Below are 21,080 nucleotides of genomic sequence, written 5' to 3'. Positions count from 1 at the left end.
TTGACAGGCTCAGAAAAGTCAAAAATAGTGAGATATCTTGCAGAGGGATACAGCAGTCTCAAAATTGCAAAGCTTCTGAAGCGTGATCATCGAACAATCAAGCGTTTCATTCAAAATAGTCAACAGGGTCGCAAGAAGCGTGTGGAAAAACCAAGGCGCAAAATAACTGCCCATGAACTGAGAAAAGTCAAGCGTGCAGCTGCCAAGATGCCACTTGCCACCAGTTTGGCCATATTTCAGAGCTGCAACATCACTGGAATGCCCAAAAGCACAAGGTGTGCAATACTCAGAGACATGGCCAAGGTAAGAAAGGCTGAAAGACGACCACCACTGAACAAGACACACAAGCTGAAACGTCAAGACTGGGCCAAGAAATATCTCAAGACTGATTTTTCTAAGGTTTTATGGACTGATGAAATGAGAGTGAGTCTTGATGGGCCAGATGGATGGGCCCGTGGCTGGATTGGTAAAGGGCAGAGAGCTCCAGTCCGACTCAGACGCCAGCAAGGTGGAGGTGGAGTACTGGTTTGGGCTGGTATCATCAAAGATGAGCTTGTGGGGCCTTTTCGGCTTGAGGATGGAGTCAAGCTCAACTCCCAGTCCTACTGCCAGTTTCTGGAAGACACCTTCTTCAAGCAGTGGTACAGGAAGAAGTCTGCATCCTTCAAGAAAAACATGATTTTCATGCAGGACAATGCTCCATCACACGCGTCCAAGTACTCCACAGCGTGGCTGGCAAGAAAGGGTATAAAAGAAGAAAAACTAATGACATGGCCACCTTGTTCACCTGATCTGGACCCCATTGAGAACCTGTGGTCCATCATCAAATGTGAGATTTACAAGGAGGGAAAACAGTACACCTCTCTGAACAGTGTCTGGGAGGCTGTGGTTGCTGCTGCACGCAATGTTGATGGTGAACAGATCAAAACACTGACAGAATCCATGGATGGCAGGCTTTTGAGTGTCCTTGCAAAGAAAGGTGGCTATATTGGTCGCTGATTTGTTTTTGTTTTGTTTTTGAATGTCAGAAATGTATATTTGTGAATGTGGAGATGTTATATTGGTTTCACTGGTAAAAATAAATAATTGAAATGGGTATATATTTGTTTTTTGTTAAGTTGCCTAATAATTATGCACAGTAATAGTCACCTGCACACACAGATATCCCCCTAAAATAGCTAAAACTAAAAACAAACTAAAAACTACTTCCAAAAACATTCAGCTTTGATATTGAGTTTTTTGGGTTCATTGAGAACATGGTTGTTGTTCAGTAATAAAATTATTCCTCAAAAATACAACTTGCCTAATAATTCTGCACTCCCTGTATAGAGGGCAAAAAGCATGAGCAAATTTCAAGATTGCTGCATAACTAACAACACTAGGTCACTCTGCTGTTTCTTCTCAAAATGTGCCATTCTGTTACATTATGTTTTAGGCTATGTCATCTTGTTTTATGTAAAAGGAAAAGGGATGAAAATAATTTAATTCACCCTAACATTAAGCACTCCAAATGAAGTGCATAAAAAAATGAAGAAATATTTATTAAATTTTCAAATGTACAACTATATTTTGACTTTTTTCTTACATTTGTGTAGTTGACTTATAATGTTAATGTCCAAAAATAACATATTACAGCCAGCTGCAACTAAGATTGTTGGTGCCATATTTGGATGCTGGTGGAGGTTTGAGGCTTTAAAGATCATGTTGCTCATCATCCTTCCATTCACTTGAAGCATTCCATTAGAATTATAGTACCAGCTTTATTATGATCCTGGTGAGATCATCTTTCTTGCATACAAAATTGCCGTTGCCTGTATCTGCTTTTTTTTTTTTTTTTTTTTTTTACTAGTACTCTAATTCCTGTAGTTCTGTGCTGCAGCAACACGTGTAAACACACATGACTCAAACAGCGTTTTGTAATACACAAATAGTCTCTTTCTGTGTCTTATTCACTGTTGGCATAGCTGCTATAGAATCAGCTATATCTATTTCTTCTGGACAGACCTTGCGGAGTTTGTATTTTTGGGCCTGTTCCTGGTGGAGATGTCCATGAAAATGTATGGTCTTGGACCCCAGAACTACTTTCACTCCTCTTTCAACTGTTTTGACTTCGGGGTGAGTTGCCCACTTCAGTTGACTGTTTCGTCAATTTGTTGTGCATTTTGAGAACATTTATAGGGAAACTAGCATGATTCAGAACTAGTTCTATAGAAAAGAAATGTAGCAAATTATTGAAGAAAGAAATTCAGACGGTTTTGATTTATCAAACTGTGTTCACAGGTGATCATTGGCAGTATTTTTGAGGTGGTCTGGGCAGCCATGAAGCCCGGGGCTTCATTTGGAATCAGTGTCCTGCGAGCACTGAGGCTGCTCCGGATCTTCAAAGTCACCAAGTGAGTAAATGGAAATGTTTGTCTGTGTTCTGTAAAACCGGATTACACAATGGATTCATACTGGTGTGTCTTTGTGTAGGTACTGGAACTCATTAAGGAACCTTGTGGTATCCCTACTCAACTCCATGAAGTCCATTATTAGCCTGCTGTTTCTGCTCTTCCTCTTCATCGTGGTCTTTGCTCTGCTGGGTATGCAGCTCTTTGGTGGCCAGTGAGTAGATTTTTTCTGCTGATTTATTATTTATTTATTGTGATGCAGCTAATGACAAGACTCTTGGCAGGATTTACTAAGCAGGAAAAATTAGCTGGAGCAGCATTTCGGTAAGGCAATGATGGAGCACATTACTGTACTAAATCCAGTAATTAGACCAGTGGTTCCCAAACTTTTTTTGCTAGGCAGGGGGGCCTAGCAAAAAAAGTTTGCGAACATTTTTCCTGTAAAACAAAGGGGGTTGTTTTACAAGAATAATGTTCGCGACCCCCCCCCCCTTGTTGCACGTACATGCACACATGCACAAACACATCCTCCAACCACACACACACCCATATTTTGCTCCATTGCGGTTTCTTTCACACCTCAAACATTTAGTAAACAATTCAACAAATACAAGTAATCTGCAACAAATGACAGGTAGTAATAAAATAAACTACTAACTCTTTTAGGCTACTTCCACACCAACACGGATATTTTTGAAAACGCAGCTGTTTCGTCCACACGTAAACGGCGTTTCCTATCACCGAAAACTGAGATTTTTTAAAACTCATTTTTTTCCGTTTACGTGTGGGTGAGGAATACAGAGTTCATCACGCAACGTCAAAGGTATGTGCCTTTTTTCACGTCACGCTGTGCGCCACGTTTACATGAGATGAATTGCAGAATGGGAGATAGAGACAAAATACTGTTACTGTTAATCTTACTGTCTTCAGGTTTTACACGCTTACATATACACACGCAGTTACTGTCCCTCCATTTAGAAAGTAGTGATGGGATTTCCAGCTCTTTTTAGAGAACCGGCTCTTTCGGCTCGGCTCACTAAAAAGAGCCAGCTCTTTCGGCTCCCAACCGCCTCTTCAGGTTGTTTTGTTGCTTTAATTAATTAATTATCAACAACAATATAAAATTATGCACAAAAGGAATTAGTAATGTAAAAAAACGTGGTTTTCTTTATGTATGCTTATATATAAATATTTATGGGGGTCCCTAGAGACGAAACACGTACAAACTTCAAAGCACTTAGAAATTCCAAAGCACGTACAAACTCCAAAACACATTTCTAGCGTTAACTGAACTTCCAAAACAGAGCTACCTAGATCACTTAAATTACACAATCGAATTCATACGTCTATTGTTTTTGTATTAATACACAAACACTCATATATATATATATATTCAAATTATTTAAAAAAAACTTCATTTACCTGTTACTACCACACACCCAATCCGATTGTTGGTACTTCCTGGCTTGTGTAGCCACTAGGTAACAAAATCTCAACACGGCCCCTAGCATCCTGGAGCACTTCCGTTGTGTTTTGGAGTTTGTACGTGTTTTGTCTCTGTAAATATACTTTTATTTATTCACGCCACATAAAATGTAATAAATAAATTATAAAATACAGAAACCAGCTATTTACATTTCATACATTTCAACTTTTAACTACTTAAATTTTCAGCTTTTTCCTTTTAAACAAATTCAAAGTGAAACAACACAAAACACTGCAAACCACAAAACAATAAAATATAAATTAAAATATGGGGGAAAAAAGAACGCCCAGATCTTTAATTAAGGGAAAGGTTGGCATTTAGAAATATTAATATCACACTCAACTGACTGCGTTTTATCTTCCCATTGCACTGATGGGTGGACAGTTCTTAGGTGCCTGTGCATGTTGTTTGTGGAGCTGGCTCTATATGATATCCTTTTCTTGTAGACTTTACACTCTGCCTTTTTTTTGTCAATAAGATTGACGTCTGGTTCCAGACTTTGCTTCTTTTCTTTGTGTCACTCATTTTCTTTACTGTACTTTTCCAATGTGACGGTGTTGTCTCTTGTTGCTCCCGGCTCTCTTTCTTTCCCTCTCCCTCCTGCTCTTGTTGTGTGCTACTGCTGTTGCGAGTGTAACTACCGCCCAGCCCCCTCAGCTCAGTGCTGTGCAGAGGGGGGAGGGGCGCAAACGCAAGGCTCTGTTTGCCGTCTCTGCTCAGCGCAAACACAAGGGTGACTTGCAGTGTGAAGCAAAAAAAAGTGAAAGAGAGGGCAGGAGAAAGAAAAAAAACAAACAAACAAAAAAATCCACGGCTCCCAATAAGGAGCCGGTTCACATCGTTCACTTCAAAGATCCGGCTCTAAGAGCCATTTCGTTCGCGACCGACCCATCAATATTAGAAAGGCAGAGGCATATTTTCTAGTCTTTGGCTCAGAATGAAGTTGGTTTGGAAACATATTCAGCTATGCTTCATCTCCTGCTTTGCGTTTCTGTGAGCGCGACGTGCTATCAGTGTCCAAGCGTCTTGTTCCACCCCCCTTTTCATACCGCTACCACTACAATCAACTGATTTAGGTTGGTGTGCAGGTGGAGGACAATGGTGAAGCAATACAGAGATACAAGGATTGAGAAATGGAGATGTGAATATTACATATATTTTGGTTGCACAAAAGGATAACTGACGGCAAAGTGGAAACAATGATTAATTAAAAAAAACAAAACACGTTATACTGCTAACAGAACTTTGGCTCTTTGCAAGCCTCTGAACAAACAGCATGCTAACGCAATGCTAGCCAAGAACCCTGCATGATTATCTTTTGCCTACATTGGGTTTGAAGTAATTAAGTCCCAGTTGACAGACACCACTACAAGCCTCTTAAATTTGAGAAGGAAAAATAGTCAGTGATCAACCACGAGGTCCCACAGCCTCAGATGACTCAAATTTAATGATAAACATATATATTTGGAATAATTTACAGGAGTGTAATTGAGAGGACAATAAGTTGCTCAATACAGCAGGAGGTGGAGGATGAGTGAGAGGTATAGTGCTGAGGCTTTGTAGACTAATCACAGTCAGAGACTATTCATCTCCCTGCAGGTTTAATTTTGAAGACGAAACACCGACAACCAATTTTGACACATTCCCAGCAGCCATTCTCACCGTCTTCCAGGTAAAGATCAATTAAGTCATGTTATATTTTTTCATACTACCACTGAACTGGACCCCTAAAGCAGTCTCTGTCTCCCCTGCAGATCCTAACTGGAGAGGACTGGAACGCAGTCATGTACCATGGGATTGAATCCCAGGGGGGTGTGCATGGGGGAATGTTCTCTTCCATTTATTTCATCGTACTTACTCTCTTTGGAAATTGTATCCTGCCTCATATATCAAGATAGATTCTCTTTGTTGACACCAGGCAGCTTTATAGCCCTGCCAAAGTTTTTATTATTGATTTGAAGATTAGCTGGACCTGTAAATACTGATTCTGTGTTTATCAATCCTTTGGTGTTTTCCTGAGAACATAAATAACCAGACACCCTCCTCAATGTGTTCTTGGCCATTGCTGTTGATAATCTTGCAAATGCCCAGGAGCTCACTAAGGTACGATATATTGTTATATATTTCATTTAATTTTTCACCCTTAGTAAAATCTTCCATGGCCTTTTACTTCATTTTTTCTTAATCCTATGAATCATCCTCAGTCTTAACTTTAACTAAAGGTAGTCAGATTTTTGATCTATTTTTATGCCTGTTTTCTCTAAATAAAGGGCCATGGTGTGATGACAGAGGGTTAAGACACAGCACTGACAAGATTATGATGTAATCATTATGATGTCATAATCTTGGATGAGTAGGTTGATGGACATCCTTAGATTAAGGATCGAGTTCTTTAGATAACTGGAAGGTGTAGAAGAACTCTTACAATCTTCTTTACTTAGCCCTCAGGGACATTCCATGTCAACTGGCCAAATGCTTATAACGCTGACTATCTTGGATTTCTCAGAAAAAGTCCCCTGCTAATGCTATAACACCTGGTGTAATACAAAAGCCAATTTTTGTGTTATGCCATTATTAGTTCATAATAATGAACTATGTTCATTATTATGAACATAATAACAGGGGCTATGTTGTCTGGGGGCTTTTGCCCCCTGGTAGGGTCTCCCATGGCAAATTGGCCCTGGGTGAGGGACCAGACAAAGAGCGATTCATAAGACCCTTATGAAAAGGACATCGAGGGAACAGTTTACCCTGCCCGGGATAGGGTTACCGGGGCCCCGCCCTGGAGCCAGGCCCGGGGAGGGTGCCCGAGGGCGAGCGTCTGGTGGCCGGGCCTTAGTCCATGGGGCCCGGCCGGGCAGAGCCCGAAGAGGAGACATGGGCCCATCGTCCCGCAGGCCCACCACCCGCACGAGGCGCCATAGGGGTCGGGTGCATTGTGTGCCGGGTGGCGGCCAGGAGCGGAGGCCCTGGCGGACTGACCCCCGGCTGCCAAGACTGGCAATTGGGACATGGAATGTCACCTCTCTGGTGGGGAAGGAGCCTGAGTTAGTGCGTGAGGTTGAGAGGTACCGGCTAGATATAGTCGGGCTCACCTCTACGCATGGCTTGGGCTCTGGAACCAGTCTCCTGGAGAGGGGCTGGACTCTGTCTCAGTCTGGAGTTGCCCCTGGTGAGAGGCGGCGGGCTGGGGTGGGTATCCTAATATCCCCTCGGCTTGCTGCCGGTACGTTGGGGTTTTTCCCGGTGGACGAGAGGGTTTGTTCCCTGCGCCTTAGGGTCGGGGAACGGGTCCTGACTGTCATCTGCGCTTATGCACCGAGTGGCAGTTCAGAGTACCCAGCCTTCTTAGAGTCCCTGGGGGGGGGGGTGCTGGAGGGTGCTCCACCTGGAGACTCTGTTGTCCTGCTGGGAGACTTCAATGCTCACGTGGGTAACGACAGCGAGACCTGGAGGGGCGTGATTGGGAGGAACAGCCTCCCTGATCTGAACCCGAGCGGTGCTCTGTTATTGGACTTCTGTGCTAATCACAGTTTGGCCATAACGAACACCCTGTTCGAACATAAGAGTGTCCATAAGTGCACGTGGCACCAGGATGCTCTAGGCCGTAGGTCGATGATCGATTTTGTAATCGTATCAGCAGACCTGCGACCATATGTTCTGGACACTCGGGTAAAGAGAGGGGCTGAGCTGTCAACTGATCACCACCTGGTGGTGAGTTGGATCAGGTGGCGGGGGAAGACGCTGGACAGACCTGGTGCACCTAAACGCGTAGTGAGGGTGTGCTGGGAATGTCTAGCAGAGGCCCCAGTCCGCGAGATCTTCAACGCACACCTCCGGCAGAGCTTCAACAGCATTCCGTGGGAGACTGGGGACATTGAGTCCGAATGGACCATGTTCAGCGTCTCCATTGCCGAAGCTGCTGCATTGAGCTGCGGCCGCAAGGTGGTTGGTGCCTGCCGTGGTGGTAATCCCCGAACCAAATGGTGGACACCAGAGGTGAAGGGAGCCACCAGGCTGAAGAAGGAGTCCTATCGGGCTTGGTTAGCCTGTGGGACTCCGGAGGCAGCCGACAGGTATCGACAGGCCAAGCGGAATGCGGCTCGGGCAGTGGCTGAAGCAAAAACTCGGGTGTGGGAGGAGTTCGGAGAGGCCATGGAAAAAGACTTTCGGGCTGCCTCGAAGAGATTCTGGCAAACCGTCAGACGTCTCAGGAGGGGAAAGCGGTGCTCTACCTGCACTTTGTATAGTGCTGGCGGAGCGCTGCTGATGTCGACTGAGAAAATTGTCAGGCGGTGGAAGGAATACTTCGAGGACCTCCTTAATCCCACTGACACGTCTTCCGAGGAGGAAGCAGAGTCTGGGGATGAGGGGAATGACCCGCCAATTTCCGGGGGCGAGGTCACTGAGGCAGTTAAACAACTCCTTGGTGGCAGAGCCCCTGGTGTTGATGAGGTCCGCCCCGAGTTCCTGAAGGCTCTGGACGTTGTAGGGCTGTCCTGGTTGACACGCCTCTGCAATGTTGCGTGGAGATCAGGGGCAGTACCTGTGGACTGGCAGACCGGGGTGGTGGTCCCCATCTTCAAGAAAGGGGACCGGAGGGTGTGTTCCAACTACAGGGGGATCACACTCCTCAGCCTCCCTGGGAAAGTCTATGCCAGGGTGCTGGAAAGGAGAGTTCGTCCGTTAGTCGAACCTCGGATACAGGAGGAACAATGCGGTTTTCGTCCTGGTCGCGGAACACTGGACCAGCTCTTTATCCTCTCCAGGATACTTGAGGGTGCATGGGAGTTTGCCCAACCAGTCTACATGTGTTTTGTGGACTTGGAGAAGGCATTCGACCGTGTCCCTCGGGGTGTCCTGTGGGGGGTGTTGCGGGAATATGGGGTGTCTGGCCCATTGCTACGGGCCATTCGATCCCTATACAACCGTTGCAAGAGCTTGGTTCGCATTGCCGGCAATAAGTCGGACTCGTTCCCGGTGGGTGATGGGCTCCGCCAGGGCTGCCCTTTGTCTCCGGTTCTGTTCATAATTTTTATGGACAGGATTTCTAGGCGCAGCCAAGTGGCGGAGGGCTTTCGCTTTGGTGGCCTCAGAATCTCATCTCTGATTTTTGCAGATGATGTGGTTCTGTTGGCTTCATCGGGTGAGGGCCTCCAGCTCGCACTGGAGCGGTTCGCAGCCGAGTGTGAAGCAGCGGGAATGAGGATCAGCACCTCCAAATCTGAGGCCATGGTTCTCAGCCAGAAAAGGGTGGAGTGCCCACTCCGGGTCGGGGATGAGTTCCTGCCCCAAGTGGAGGAGTTCAAGTATCTCGGGGTCTTGTTCGCGAGTGATGGGAGAAGGGAGCCGGAGATCGACAGACGGATTGGGGCTGCAGCTGCAGTAATGCGGACGCTGCACCGGTCCGTCGTGGTGAAGAGGGAGCTGAGTGTAAAAGCGAAGCTCTCAATTTACCGGTCGATCTACGTCCCTACCCTCACCTATGGCCACGAGCTGTGGGTAGTGACCGAAAGAACGAGATCGCGGATACAAGCGGCAGAAATGAGCTTCCTTCGAAGGGTGGCTGGCCTCTCCCTTAGAGATAGGGTGAGAAGTTCGGCCATCCGGGAGGGGCTCAGAGTAGAGCAGCTGCTGCTCCACATCGAAAGGAGCCAGCTGAGGTGGTTCGGGCATCTGACAAGGATGCCCCCTGGGCGCCTCCTGGGTGAGGTGTTCCAGGCATGTCCCACCGGGAGGAGGCCCCGGGGCAGACCCAGGACACGCTGGAGAGATTATATCTCTCGGCTGGCCTGGGAACGCCTTGGTATTCCCCCGGATAAGCTGGAGGAGGTGGCTGGGGAGAGGGAGGTCTGGGCCTCTTTGCTTAGGCTGCTGCCCCCGTGACCCGGCCCCGGACAAAGCGGATGAAAATGGATGGATGGATGGATAGTTCATAAAATATTTTTTTATGAAGTTCTAGGCATTTTCAAGCCTTTTCTGAAGGAAAAGTGTATCACAAAAACAAAAGAATAAGAAATATTGCTAGATAGTGTAATCAGAGTAGAACCAAATTTGGCCGTTTCTGGATGGTACTCTAATTAATTAATTTAGTTAATGTGCATATTTTTTATTTTCATTTCAAATGATCATTTTTTGATAATCTTCACAGTTCTCATTTTCTGTTAAACCATATTCACTATAATGTTATGATTCTAAGTTATCCTGTTAGATATATAATATACTAATGATACTTCTGAAAACTTAGCTTCATATATCAAATACTTTTCAACATATGTATTTAAACAAAGGTCGGTTGACCCACTTTCATTTTTTCATACATAATGTGAAATAGTTAATGTTATAGTTTTCTAGTTATAACTGAGAAAATAATTTTGTTAAATATATGCATATCTTGCTTCTAAATTTTAACCAGAGTTTTCAGAATCTTCCGGGGCTGCGCTTGTCAAAATGGTAGCCATTTAAAGCAGGTCTTGAAAATGAAACACATGCATATATTTAGCTAACTTGAGTAGTAATTGAGTAGAAATTTAGAATTTAGTTCTATTTGGGTTGCAATATTTACTTTTAGTTTTGTTTTGTGGTATAGCTTGTGATATTTGCTCATGAAATAAAGATTTTTTTTATGAAATATTAATTTTTTTGTCACAAAAATGAAAAAAAATTCTTTATTATTCTATATTATAAAATTATTCTGTTTTTATCATCATTCCTAAAGCTTTTGATGTAAAACAAACAAACAAACACAATTCTGATTTTAACTAAGGTCTGAACCTATGCTATATTTAGAAGAAAGGCAAGATAGATTTTTTTAATAATTAAAAGGGAAAGGTTTCAGTTTGAATTATCTATTTGTCCCTGATTGCCAGAACTTCACTATTTAATATGACAAAAAATGATATATTCTTATTGTTGGGGGTTAGAGTTAGAATTAGGGTGAAGGCTGGTGTCATCAATAGGTGGCTTAGACCTCAGAGGTTTAATTAAGGGTGTTTTCACACTGTTGGTGTTTAGTCCGTTTAGATCAAACTTGTCCTTTTATCTCTTTGTGCCATGTGTTCGATTTTTGTCTGTGTGAAAGAAAACCAGATTACATGTAAAAGGTGAGGAAAAGTGATTTGGAACAGACTAAAGATGCTATTGATGTCAAAATGCCCTAAGATGGCAAGCCCAGGTTTTGGCAAAAGAAAAAAGAACCTCGTAATCTTCAGTGATTTTACCCTTATAATATATCCATATTCTGAATGCTCCTGCTAGACTTAAATTTGCCTTGTTCTTTAATAGTGGACCTTCTATCAACAATGGTCACAGTAAAATAAATATATTATAAAGGACTTCTCAGTGTATTGAGTGACAACTTGTTATTTATTATAGTCCTGAAATAAACACAAGTTAAAATATGTGTCCATGTATGTTTTTTTCTATACCTATAGGATGAAGAGGAGCAAGAGGAGGCTATTAATAAGAAACTTGCCCTCCAGAAGGCCAAGGAGGTAAAGGAAGTCAGCCCCATGTCAGCTGCTAACATTTCCATCACAGCGTAAGTCTACTTCCTTTAATGTTTGTCCTGACTTGATAAACTGCATCGTAGTGACTCCCAAGAATTGTGGGTGGTTTTCCTTTAGCTACATTAAGGACCACTTTACAAGTATGCAGTCTAAATCCTTCCATCCTGTGTCAATATTCAACACACAGAATACATTTTTGCATTTTTGATGTTCATATTAAATCTTTGTCCACAAAATATCATTACAAATATAGAAAAAAAGCAGAAATATGTAACAGCTTAGCACAAAACAACTCAGCTAGAATGGTTCTCTGAGATTGCAGACCAAAGCCAATGCTCAACTCTTCTGTGATATAACAAACACCATCTTAACAAATATCAGAATAGTATTTCCAAAGCTATTAGATCTGTGCAGGTTGGATACTAGCATTCCCTAGTGTTCAGCTGTTGCAAAATCACTTTGATTGGCTGTGACACATGTTCAGAAAACATCATTTTGTGAGGCTTGATGAGACAATCATCCCTGCCTACTGATAAATACTGGGAAATACATTTGTGACTAAAAAAAAGTTAATGTTTGTCAAAACAAAAACGTCAAATCCAGTGTGGCAGAAAAATTTAAACTTTAAACTTTGCTTGATCCAACAAATCAAATCATGCATATGGTTCAGAATGTGTTAATTGTTTATTCATATTTATATGTAAACAGTTCATTACATGGTCATTATCTGGAACACAAAACATCCTTGACTACTGTTTGTTAATTCAAATTAGACTTTCTCAATATCTTTGTTATCTATGCTAGCGCTTACATCTTGTGGAGATTTACCCACTTGAGGAATGGTCATCTGAAATATATGTACGTGGATGTTTTATATCTAAAACTTTTAATCCGAAAATATTTTTCTTTGAGACATCGTTTTAGAAAGTATTAGTGTGGATTGCACGGGCAGCACGGTGGCACGGTGGTTAGCACTGTTGCCGCACAGCAAGAAGGTCCTGAGTTCAATTCCACCATCAGGCCGGGGTCTTTCTGTGTGGAGTTTGCATGTTCTCCCCGTGTTTGCGTGGGTTCTCTCCGGGTACTCCGGCTTCCTCCCACTGTCCAAAGACATGCAGCTTGTGGGGATAGGTTAATTGGATAATCCAAATTGCCACTAGGTGTGAATGTGCGAGTGAATGAGAGTGCGAATGGTTGTCTGTCCCTATGTGTTAGCCCTGCGACAGACTGGCGACCTGTCCAGGGTGTACCCTGCCTTTCGCCCCATGACAGCTGGGATAGGCTCCAGCGCCCCCCGCGACCCTGAAAAGGATAAGCGGAAGCGAATGGATGGATGGATGGATAGTGTGGATTGACCATTGTCAAGGCTAATAGGATGGTAGACTTTAGCACAGCGCTCGGGAGATCACAGTTCAGTAAGACAAGAAAAGGGAAATAGTCCAGGAACAAAGCGAATCAACACATCCAAAATTTACAGTTCACACTCCCTTTCAACTGAGGATTAAGCGCACCACACCAGGGAAGGAAATCCAGGGGCCTGTGCACAGGAAACAGACAGTCAAAATCCGAGCAAAAACAGAGTAGCAGGAGCCAGGGTTTCAGCTAACCGATTAGCCCAATTACCAAACAAAGAGTTATCCTCATCCACTACCTTAAGTAGTGGATTCTTGATAAACATGTGGGTGATTAGAGCAGGTGTGCCTGGCCAGAGTTGGGAACCCGTAAAAAGAGGAGAGAGGGGAAACACAAGGGAGAGCTAGACAAAAAACAAAACCTTGATGTGCAAGCCAAGGAAGACTCACTGTGTAGAATATGAAAGTTGCCCTTCTTCCAGTCCCACGTAGTACAGGACAGTAGACCGGCACTGGGATTCTATTGCGATTGGTAAGACGTTTATTTTGCTCCATGGTCCTTAGCAGGATAGCATAGGTAGCCTTCCAGTGGCAGTGCCAACTGCATAGATTATGCCATACGACAAGCTCACCTTCTATGGCATGTTATGACATCATGGGCATACTCCACCAAGCAAATTTACTTACAGGTATAAATAAAGTAACCTTGAATCCTTGGTCATCCCTGGTTACGTAATCATTATGATTACGTAACCAGGGATGACCAAGGACCAGAGGAGTAAGAAGGGCTTCAAACACATAGAAGCTCACATCTTCAGTGTGGTTGCCAGAGAGAGTGAGTGAGACAGTCTGAGTCTTGTGTGATATCAGGGAGGTCCTTTTCCATCCAGGGCCATGACTTAAAATACTTTACAGAGGGACATTATTGGGACATTGTTAGTGCGGGGGAGAATAAGAGCCAGGAGCATTCTGGGAAAGTTAAATTTTCACCTGTGTTTGCGGACATGGTCATCAATTTTTACACATTGCAAATTTACTTGATGAGCAGCCAACATCAGGGTTAGACTCAAAAACATTCCGAAATTTAGGAATGAAATCTTCAAAAGAAAGAATGGGGCTTGCTTTTAGCACAGCCTGTGCCCATTTTAGCACCTGGTCTTAAAATATCTCCACAAAAAAAGCAATCTTGGAACAATCTGACTCATATGCCCTTTTTTGTTTGAATACTAGCAAACTCTATGTGTAAGAAATCCAGCACATTTGCTAAACTCACCCTTGAACACCTCGGGAGTGGAGAGACAGTCAGTTCTCTGATCTGAGGAGGTGAGGGGATAGAGGCTGAAAATGGTGGATTAACCATACCTTTTTACTACCTTTTACCTCTGCGATTTCTTCAGCGATCATGGTTCGCCAATAATGTGGCGGAGCATTTGCTCATGCCAGTCCACTTCCTTTGAAGTGAAAGCACAGCTCACAAGAGTCAGCTCAGTCCATTTTTGTGGTTGTATTGTTCTGTCAGAGATGATTGGCAGGTCCAATAAAAACAGAGCCTTAGCCTCAGCAAGATGTGATGAATCTCGCCAACAAATATAAACATAAAAAACAAGCACAGAGAAACAAGAAGGAGAAACATTAAATACTAAGAGAAAAACAGACAAAGAACAAAACCTGGAGTAGACAGCCAAGCAGGATGGAGGCACCATGGCAGTCACAGTCAGAATGTTCTTTAATTAGATATATTAACATAACATATATTAAATAACCAACAATTGCACCAGTTTCTTAAACTGTCATGTAAATAACAACCAGGATAAGGGATTGTAGAACCTTAATTAAAACCTAATTGATTCCCCTTCCTTGTTTGCACATTATCCTATATGTAGTTAGGAAATGTCAAGATGATCAAGAAAACCACCCATCTGAATAAAGTATAATTTTGCCAAACCTCCTCTAAGGGTTAGACTCTGTTAGTGTCAGTGGACCTCTGGCTTGAGAATTTGAATCTCAAGGTTGTCTCCAAAAGTTGATTCTGTTCATGTGGACGTAGCGTTTTCAGTGGGAGAAACATTTCGTCACTCATCGAAGTGACTTCTTCAGTCTCAGCTGACTGCAGGTTTCCCTAATCTTATAAACAGTACATTTGCATAATGACTGAAACCAGCCCAGTCCTCATTTCATTCTCATTTGATAGGATACTAATAGACAGAGTAGACAGATAATAATTGAATGTTGTCTGGCTGTTTCTCTGACTTCATGCTATATGTTTTCCCCACGTTCCCCCTTTTTTTTTTTTTTGTGCATGTGCAGTTTTCTAACATGCAGTTGAAGTAACGTGCACTCTAGCAGCTCGTCCATCTGCAGCATTAGCTCACTGTGAGTTATTTTTACAACTTTGAAGTTCTGTCATTAACGTCCCCACATCCCTCTCCTGTTGATGTTAAACACTGTACTCTTATCAGGTAAACCTTTTTGTCATTCTGCCTTTGTGCCTAAAATGACATGGGGGCTCTTATCACTCATACCTTGTGACAGAGTTGTATGTGTCAGTAAAATTACGTGTGTATTTTTTACTGATTTTACTTGTAATCGACAAGTGTCGTGAGTGACTGTCAGCTCTTAACTCTTTATTATCATCACCTTTTGCTGATTTCTTTTCAGTGTCTGCCCTACCTCTTCTGTACAGTTTGGATTTCCTGCTTAAACCATGTATGTGGATGTATAACTGCAGGTTTGACTCATTTTCCAAGCTGGCTATTTTATTGTTCAGTGTATGTTGGGGCATAGTGTAAAATGTAAAGGTACAGTGGTTTAGAAATAATTTAAACCTGATATTTAGTTATTGAATTTAAATAGTAGAAAGATAATAACTGACACTTATGAACAATGATAGCTTTTAATCACAACTTAAAATATCAAATTATAATGTAGTGGTTTTTTGTTGTTTTTGTTATGAATATAATTCTGCAAGATTTAAGTGGGTGATTGCAGTCGAGATATTTAAGCACCTGAATTATTGTAATACAAAATTATTTGTGTTTTGTCTTGCTAAATGAAGGGAGTTCTTCACAAAAAGACATTGTATAGATTAGAGATGGACCGATCCGATATTAATAATAATAATAATAATAATAATAATAATAATAATAATAATAATGGATACTTTATTGATCCCCATGGGGAAATTACTTGTTTTTCTCTGCATTTGACCCATTCACTCAGTGAAGCAGTGGGCAGCCCACTAAGCAGGCGCCCGGGGAGCAGTGTGTAGGGACGGTACCTTGCTCAGGGGTACCTCAGGGTAGCCGTTAAGTGGATTCGAACCGCCGACCTTCCGATCATGGGGCGACCACTTTACCTACTGAGCTATCCCTGCCCCATTACGTATCGGTATCGGTCCGATACTGACCTAAATTACTGGATCGGATATCGGAGAAAAATAAAAAATGTAATCCGATCCATTAAATATCACGAAAGCACCTCACAAAACTTGCAACACGCCATAACTCACCTCAGAACGTTAGCACGTCGGAGCAGTATGCATCACGTGATAGAGCGGCTGTGGCATGCGGGACCTGTCGGTGGTCTGGATAGCATTTGGAGCTTCGCTAGCAACCCGGCATTTCATCTCCGACAAAGTTATCCCCGAGAGAAGTAAAGCAAGTGTGTAAGTCCATCTCTGAATGTTTGTAAAGCATTCCTGCATTAAGCTTAACGAGCGACTGCCTCTCGCTCTCCGGCTGCTACTTCAATCATGAAACTGCTTAATGATCAGCTGATCGGCTTTTCTGTCGCGAGTCCGTGTCTCTCTTGTTTGCTTTTGGCCCACTTTGCACCAGAAAGAGGAAACCAGCGGCTGAACAACAGCAGCACGTTTAAGCTTGATCAGCTGTTGTTAGAATGTATTTAACAGAGGTGTGGACTCGAGTCACATGACTTGGACTCGAGTCAGACTCGAGTCATTAATTTTATGACTTTAGACTTGACTTGAAAAAATGTTCTAAGACTTGTGACTTGACTTGGACTTTTACACCAATGACTTGGGACTTGAATTGGACTTGAACCGGTTTACTTGAAAAGACTTGATATTTTACCCCAAATACAAAATTTAACATGCATATTATATAGAGATTGAAAATGTGACGTCATTCACGGGTAGAACCGCAAAGGATTCTGGGAACTCGTGGCAAGCGGTACTAGCGCACGCAGGCTTTCAATTAAAATCAGTTATACAGCGATAAAAAGAAACACAAGAAGCCGTTGTATTATTAACTGCAATAGCCGGTCGCATGACAGCCATGGGAAGCCGACGGGTAAAGAGATCGGTTGTTATCGGATTACCTCGTTGAAGAGAAATTGTTCGAGCCATGTTTCCGAAGTAACAAAGAGGCGACGGGTGGCCTGGATTGCAGCCATTCAAAGGTCAAATATAACGTCCCAGAACCCTCCAGCTCACAGGTTAGTCTGCTCCAAGCATTTACACAAAGGTCAGTGTTTTTTAGTAGTTAATACGTCACTTTCATAATATAACTGGTGATATAGGTTACAAGCAAGTCTGGCGCTGAACAGAAATTGTCGCGCTATGCTCCTTTATTTATTGTGCATAAATAGTGAATTGTCCTGACACAATATTGCGTTTCGCCTCTGTTATTATGGTACATTGACAAAAACATATACTTTTATTCACAGGATAAAACAGGTTTTTTGTATCACTAATTGCCCAGTACGATTACAGCATACAGTATTATTGTCACTGCTACATTTCTGTGATGCTACCAGAAATTATTTCCACTACTAATTAATTACCGTTGAGCTCAAAGGTCCTATTAATAAACGGTTAACGAATGTGTATTTATGACGACGATTTGTGAGACTGGTAAACTTATGATACGTACGATGGTCTTTACTTTCTACACGGTGCATTTCAAGGTCCTGTACCCATCCGTCGGTAAACTGTACCTGGGCTTGTTGCAGTGACCTGAAGTTACTAAACTTCATGAGTGTATGCACTCACTCCAAGAACGTATGATTATAAATATGCATATAAATATGCTACGATGAGATAGCTGACTTCATCTAACTAGCAAATGTTGTCCAGGCTACGTTGGTGATACAGTTTTTTTAATGTGTATGATATTTTTGTCATGCGATTTTAAAGCCGGTCCTACAACCGCATCCAAGAATGACATGCAGCTTATCTCAGAACTGTCGGTGAAAATTATTCTTGGAGCTAAGTTTAATTGAGCTGCATTTTAAAGAGGTGCAATTTCACAATTTGTGTATATTTTCTAAGTTCACTATTTTGTCATGTGTTGAGAAAAACACAGATTTTAAAATTACATGGTCTAACATTTACATTTAGCATAACTGCAACATTATTTTTTCGTTGTTTTTTTTTTTAAAGACTCGAAAGGACTTGAAATTCAAAGTTTCAGACTTGTGACTTGACTCGGACTTTTACACCAGTGACTTGAGACTCGACTCTGACTTGCCTGACATTACTTGAGACTTGACTTGAGACTTGAGGATAAAGACTTGAGACTTACTTGAGACTTGCAAAACAATGACTTGGTCCCACCTCTGGTATTTAATATTACTTTCTACTCCAGGATCTTTTTCTACGTAGCTGACACTGGTAACTGTGCAGGGGCGCATCTAGCAAAGTTTAGCCAGGGGGGCCGATAGGGCATTAACAGGGAAAAGGGGACACAAAGACATACTTTTCTTTCTTATTCTCATTTAAAATGTCTCGCTTTTAATTATTTAATATTTATCTGAATCTTACACCCAAAGTTTTAATCTGATGTAAAATGTATAGAAGTCCATTATTGCATATAGTAACTATTAAGTCTAATATATATACCCTAGTAAGCTATAGTACTTTTTCCTTTGGGAAGGTACCATCTGTGCAGTCTGCAATTTTGTTGAAGAAAGATGTTGAATCTATTTAATATTTCTTGAAAAAGAATTGATTTCTGTTCATTTTTTTTCACACTCCATCAAATTAAGGTTGATTACGTCGATTAAGCATCATGAGGTGGAGCGTGAGGGGTGGTTCCCTATTTTTTATTTATTTATTTTTGTTGTTGCTGGGAGTTGGAACCCTATTAGTTAGGTTGCTTAATATTTATGCTAAGTACTCTTTAAAATACCAGAATAGGGAGGATGGTGTAGGTTTAAGTTTATTAGATTGATCAGTATTGCTGAACTATGAAATATTTTTTTTGCATACAGGTATAACAGAATAGCTTTAGTGTAGTTGTTGTTTTAAACTTGAGTATGAACTTATACAAAATGCAGCAAGATATTTAAAAAACAGTTTTGTTGATTAAAAAACACTATATCGGATTCATATCGGTATCGGCAGATATCCAAATTTATGATATCGGTATCGGTATCGGACATAAAAAAGTGGTATCGTGCCATCTCTAGTATAGATGGTTGCTTGTGTTACTCCAGCACCTGAATATGTTATTAATAGTACCTCTACAGATGTGCAAGTTACCCATGTCAGGTACACTGATGATGGGTACGCAAAGTTCAGACTTTTAAACAAAGTTGTAACAAGTTTATTTCAGTAATGACCAGCATTCTACCAAGAGCAGTGCAAATTAGAAATTCAAAACTGATCATAGTGGATAAAGGAGAAGAGTGACCAAAATAATGCAGTGTTAGTACAGGCTTCACACATTTGTTTTCTGGATTGGATTGGTTTTAATGCAGGCACAATAATCCACAATGAGTCAGAGTCATTATGATGCTTGCAAAGCAAATAGTTTCTTTATTTTATATGTAACCCCTTCATAAATCCAGTCGACTACAGCCCGTTCACCAATATAAGCAAACATATTAGACATACAAAAACACATAAAAACAACAACAACAAAAAATCATTTTTCAACTGTTTTTCATGCAGATCTTCATAAGTTGTGGTTGCATTTCTTCGGCATTTAGGTAGAGAGTACAAAGGGAATAACATTTTTAGGTGGTGGGTAATTTAAATTAAAACATTTTGAAGATACTTGCTGAAGATACAGCTGCTGTATTTCCCAGGGAGGGTGCAAGATATTGCCACTCAAAGATGGAGAAAGTTGTAAGAACGACAGGGCAGGAGAGGAAGGTCAGGACAGTAGGTCATATTTAAAATTAAGGACTGCTCAGTGCTATTCAGTGAAGTGGAAATTTAAAGCACATGTAATGTCCTTACTTGTTAAATCAGATATTTGATCTATATATGATGTGAAGGTTGTTACCTTTTTTTATTTTTTCGTATTGAAATGTTCTGCAAAACAAACTTAAGAATCAGAATCAGAATACTTTATTGATCCCTGGGGGAAATTATTTTTTGTTACAGTGCTCCATTATAAACCAACATTAAGACAAGACAGACAATACACTAACTAAGAATAGTACAATATATACATATATATACATACATACATACATACATACATACATAAGTCACTCATAAATAAATAGCTGAAAAAGAAACATGTGTAGTTATAGCAGCAAACAGTGTGTTAAGTGGATGCGTTGTACAGGGAGATGGCCACAGGCAGGAAAGATTTCCTGTGTCATTCAGTGGTGCTTTTCGGTCATCTCAGTCTCTCACTGAACGTGCTCCTGTGACTGACCAGCATGTCATGGAGTGGGTGGGAGGTGTTATCCAACATTGTCTTTATCTTGGACAGCATCCGCCTCTCCGACACCACCTTGAGGGAGTCCAGCTCCATCCCCACAACATTGCTGGCCTTACGGATTAGTTTATTGAGTCTGTTGGCATCTGCGACCCTCAGCCTGCTCCCCCAGCATGCAACAGCATAGAGGATCGCACTGGCCACAACAGACTCATAGAAAATCCTCAGCATTTTCCGGCATATGTTGAAGGACCTCAGTCGCCTCAAAAAATAGAGACGACTCTGGCCCTTCCTGTAAAGTGCTGTGGTGTTTTTAGCCCAGTCCAGTTTATTGTCAATGTGTACTCCAAGGTATTTATAGTCCTCCACAATGTCAACACTGACCCCCTGGATTGAAACAGAGGTCAAGTGTTTCCTGGTCTTCCTGAAGTCCACGATCAGTTCCTTGGTCTTTGCCACGTTGAGCTGCAGATGATTCTGCTCACACCACGTGACAAAGGAGTCGACCACAGCCCGGTACTCTGTCTCATCATCCCTGCTGATGCATCCAACCACCGCAGAGTCATCAGAAAACTTCTGAAGATGGCAGGTCTCTGTGCAGTGGCTGAAGTCTGTGGTGTAGAGGGTGAAGAGGAAGGGGGAGAGGACAGTCCCCTGTGGTGCCCCTGTGTTGCTGATCACCTTGTCAGACACACACTGTGGGAGACGTA

General features: G+C 42.1%; 1 protein-coding gene across 1 annotated transcript in view; it reads left to right on the top strand.

Annotated features, from left to right (window-relative positions):
- Positions 1–21,080, top strand: part of LOC146657141 (voltage-dependent N-type calcium channel subunit alpha-1B-like) — a 342,261-nt gene that overhangs the window by 122,796 nt on the left and 198,385 nt on the right. The window contains exons 12-18 of the mRNA XM_085424990.1: positions 2,003–2,115; positions 2,281–2,393; positions 2,473–2,604; positions 5,476–5,548; positions 5,631–5,748; positions 5,912–5,979; positions 11,310–11,416. Coding sequence (XP_085281116.1) covers positions 2,003–2,115; positions 2,281–2,393; positions 2,473–2,604; positions 5,476–5,548; positions 5,631–5,748; positions 5,912–5,979; positions 11,310–11,416 — 724 coding nt within the window. The remainder of the gene's footprint in view (positions 1–2,002; positions 2,116–2,280; positions 2,394–2,472; positions 2,605–5,475; positions 5,549–5,630; positions 5,749–5,911; positions 5,980–11,309; positions 11,417–21,080) is intronic.

The sequence above is a fragment of the Rhamphochromis longiceps genome, linkage group LG12 (assembly GCF_057381845.1).
Source record: "Rhamphochromis longiceps isolate RC_006_pf linkage group LG12, R_longiceps_female_GT1.1, whole genome shotgun sequence".
NCBI lineage: Eukaryota > Metazoa > Chordata > Actinopteri > Cichliformes > Cichlidae > Rhamphochromis > Rhamphochromis longiceps.
Note: the sequence above shows the minus strand (reverse complement) of the source record. Positions and strands in the feature narration are given on the sequence as shown.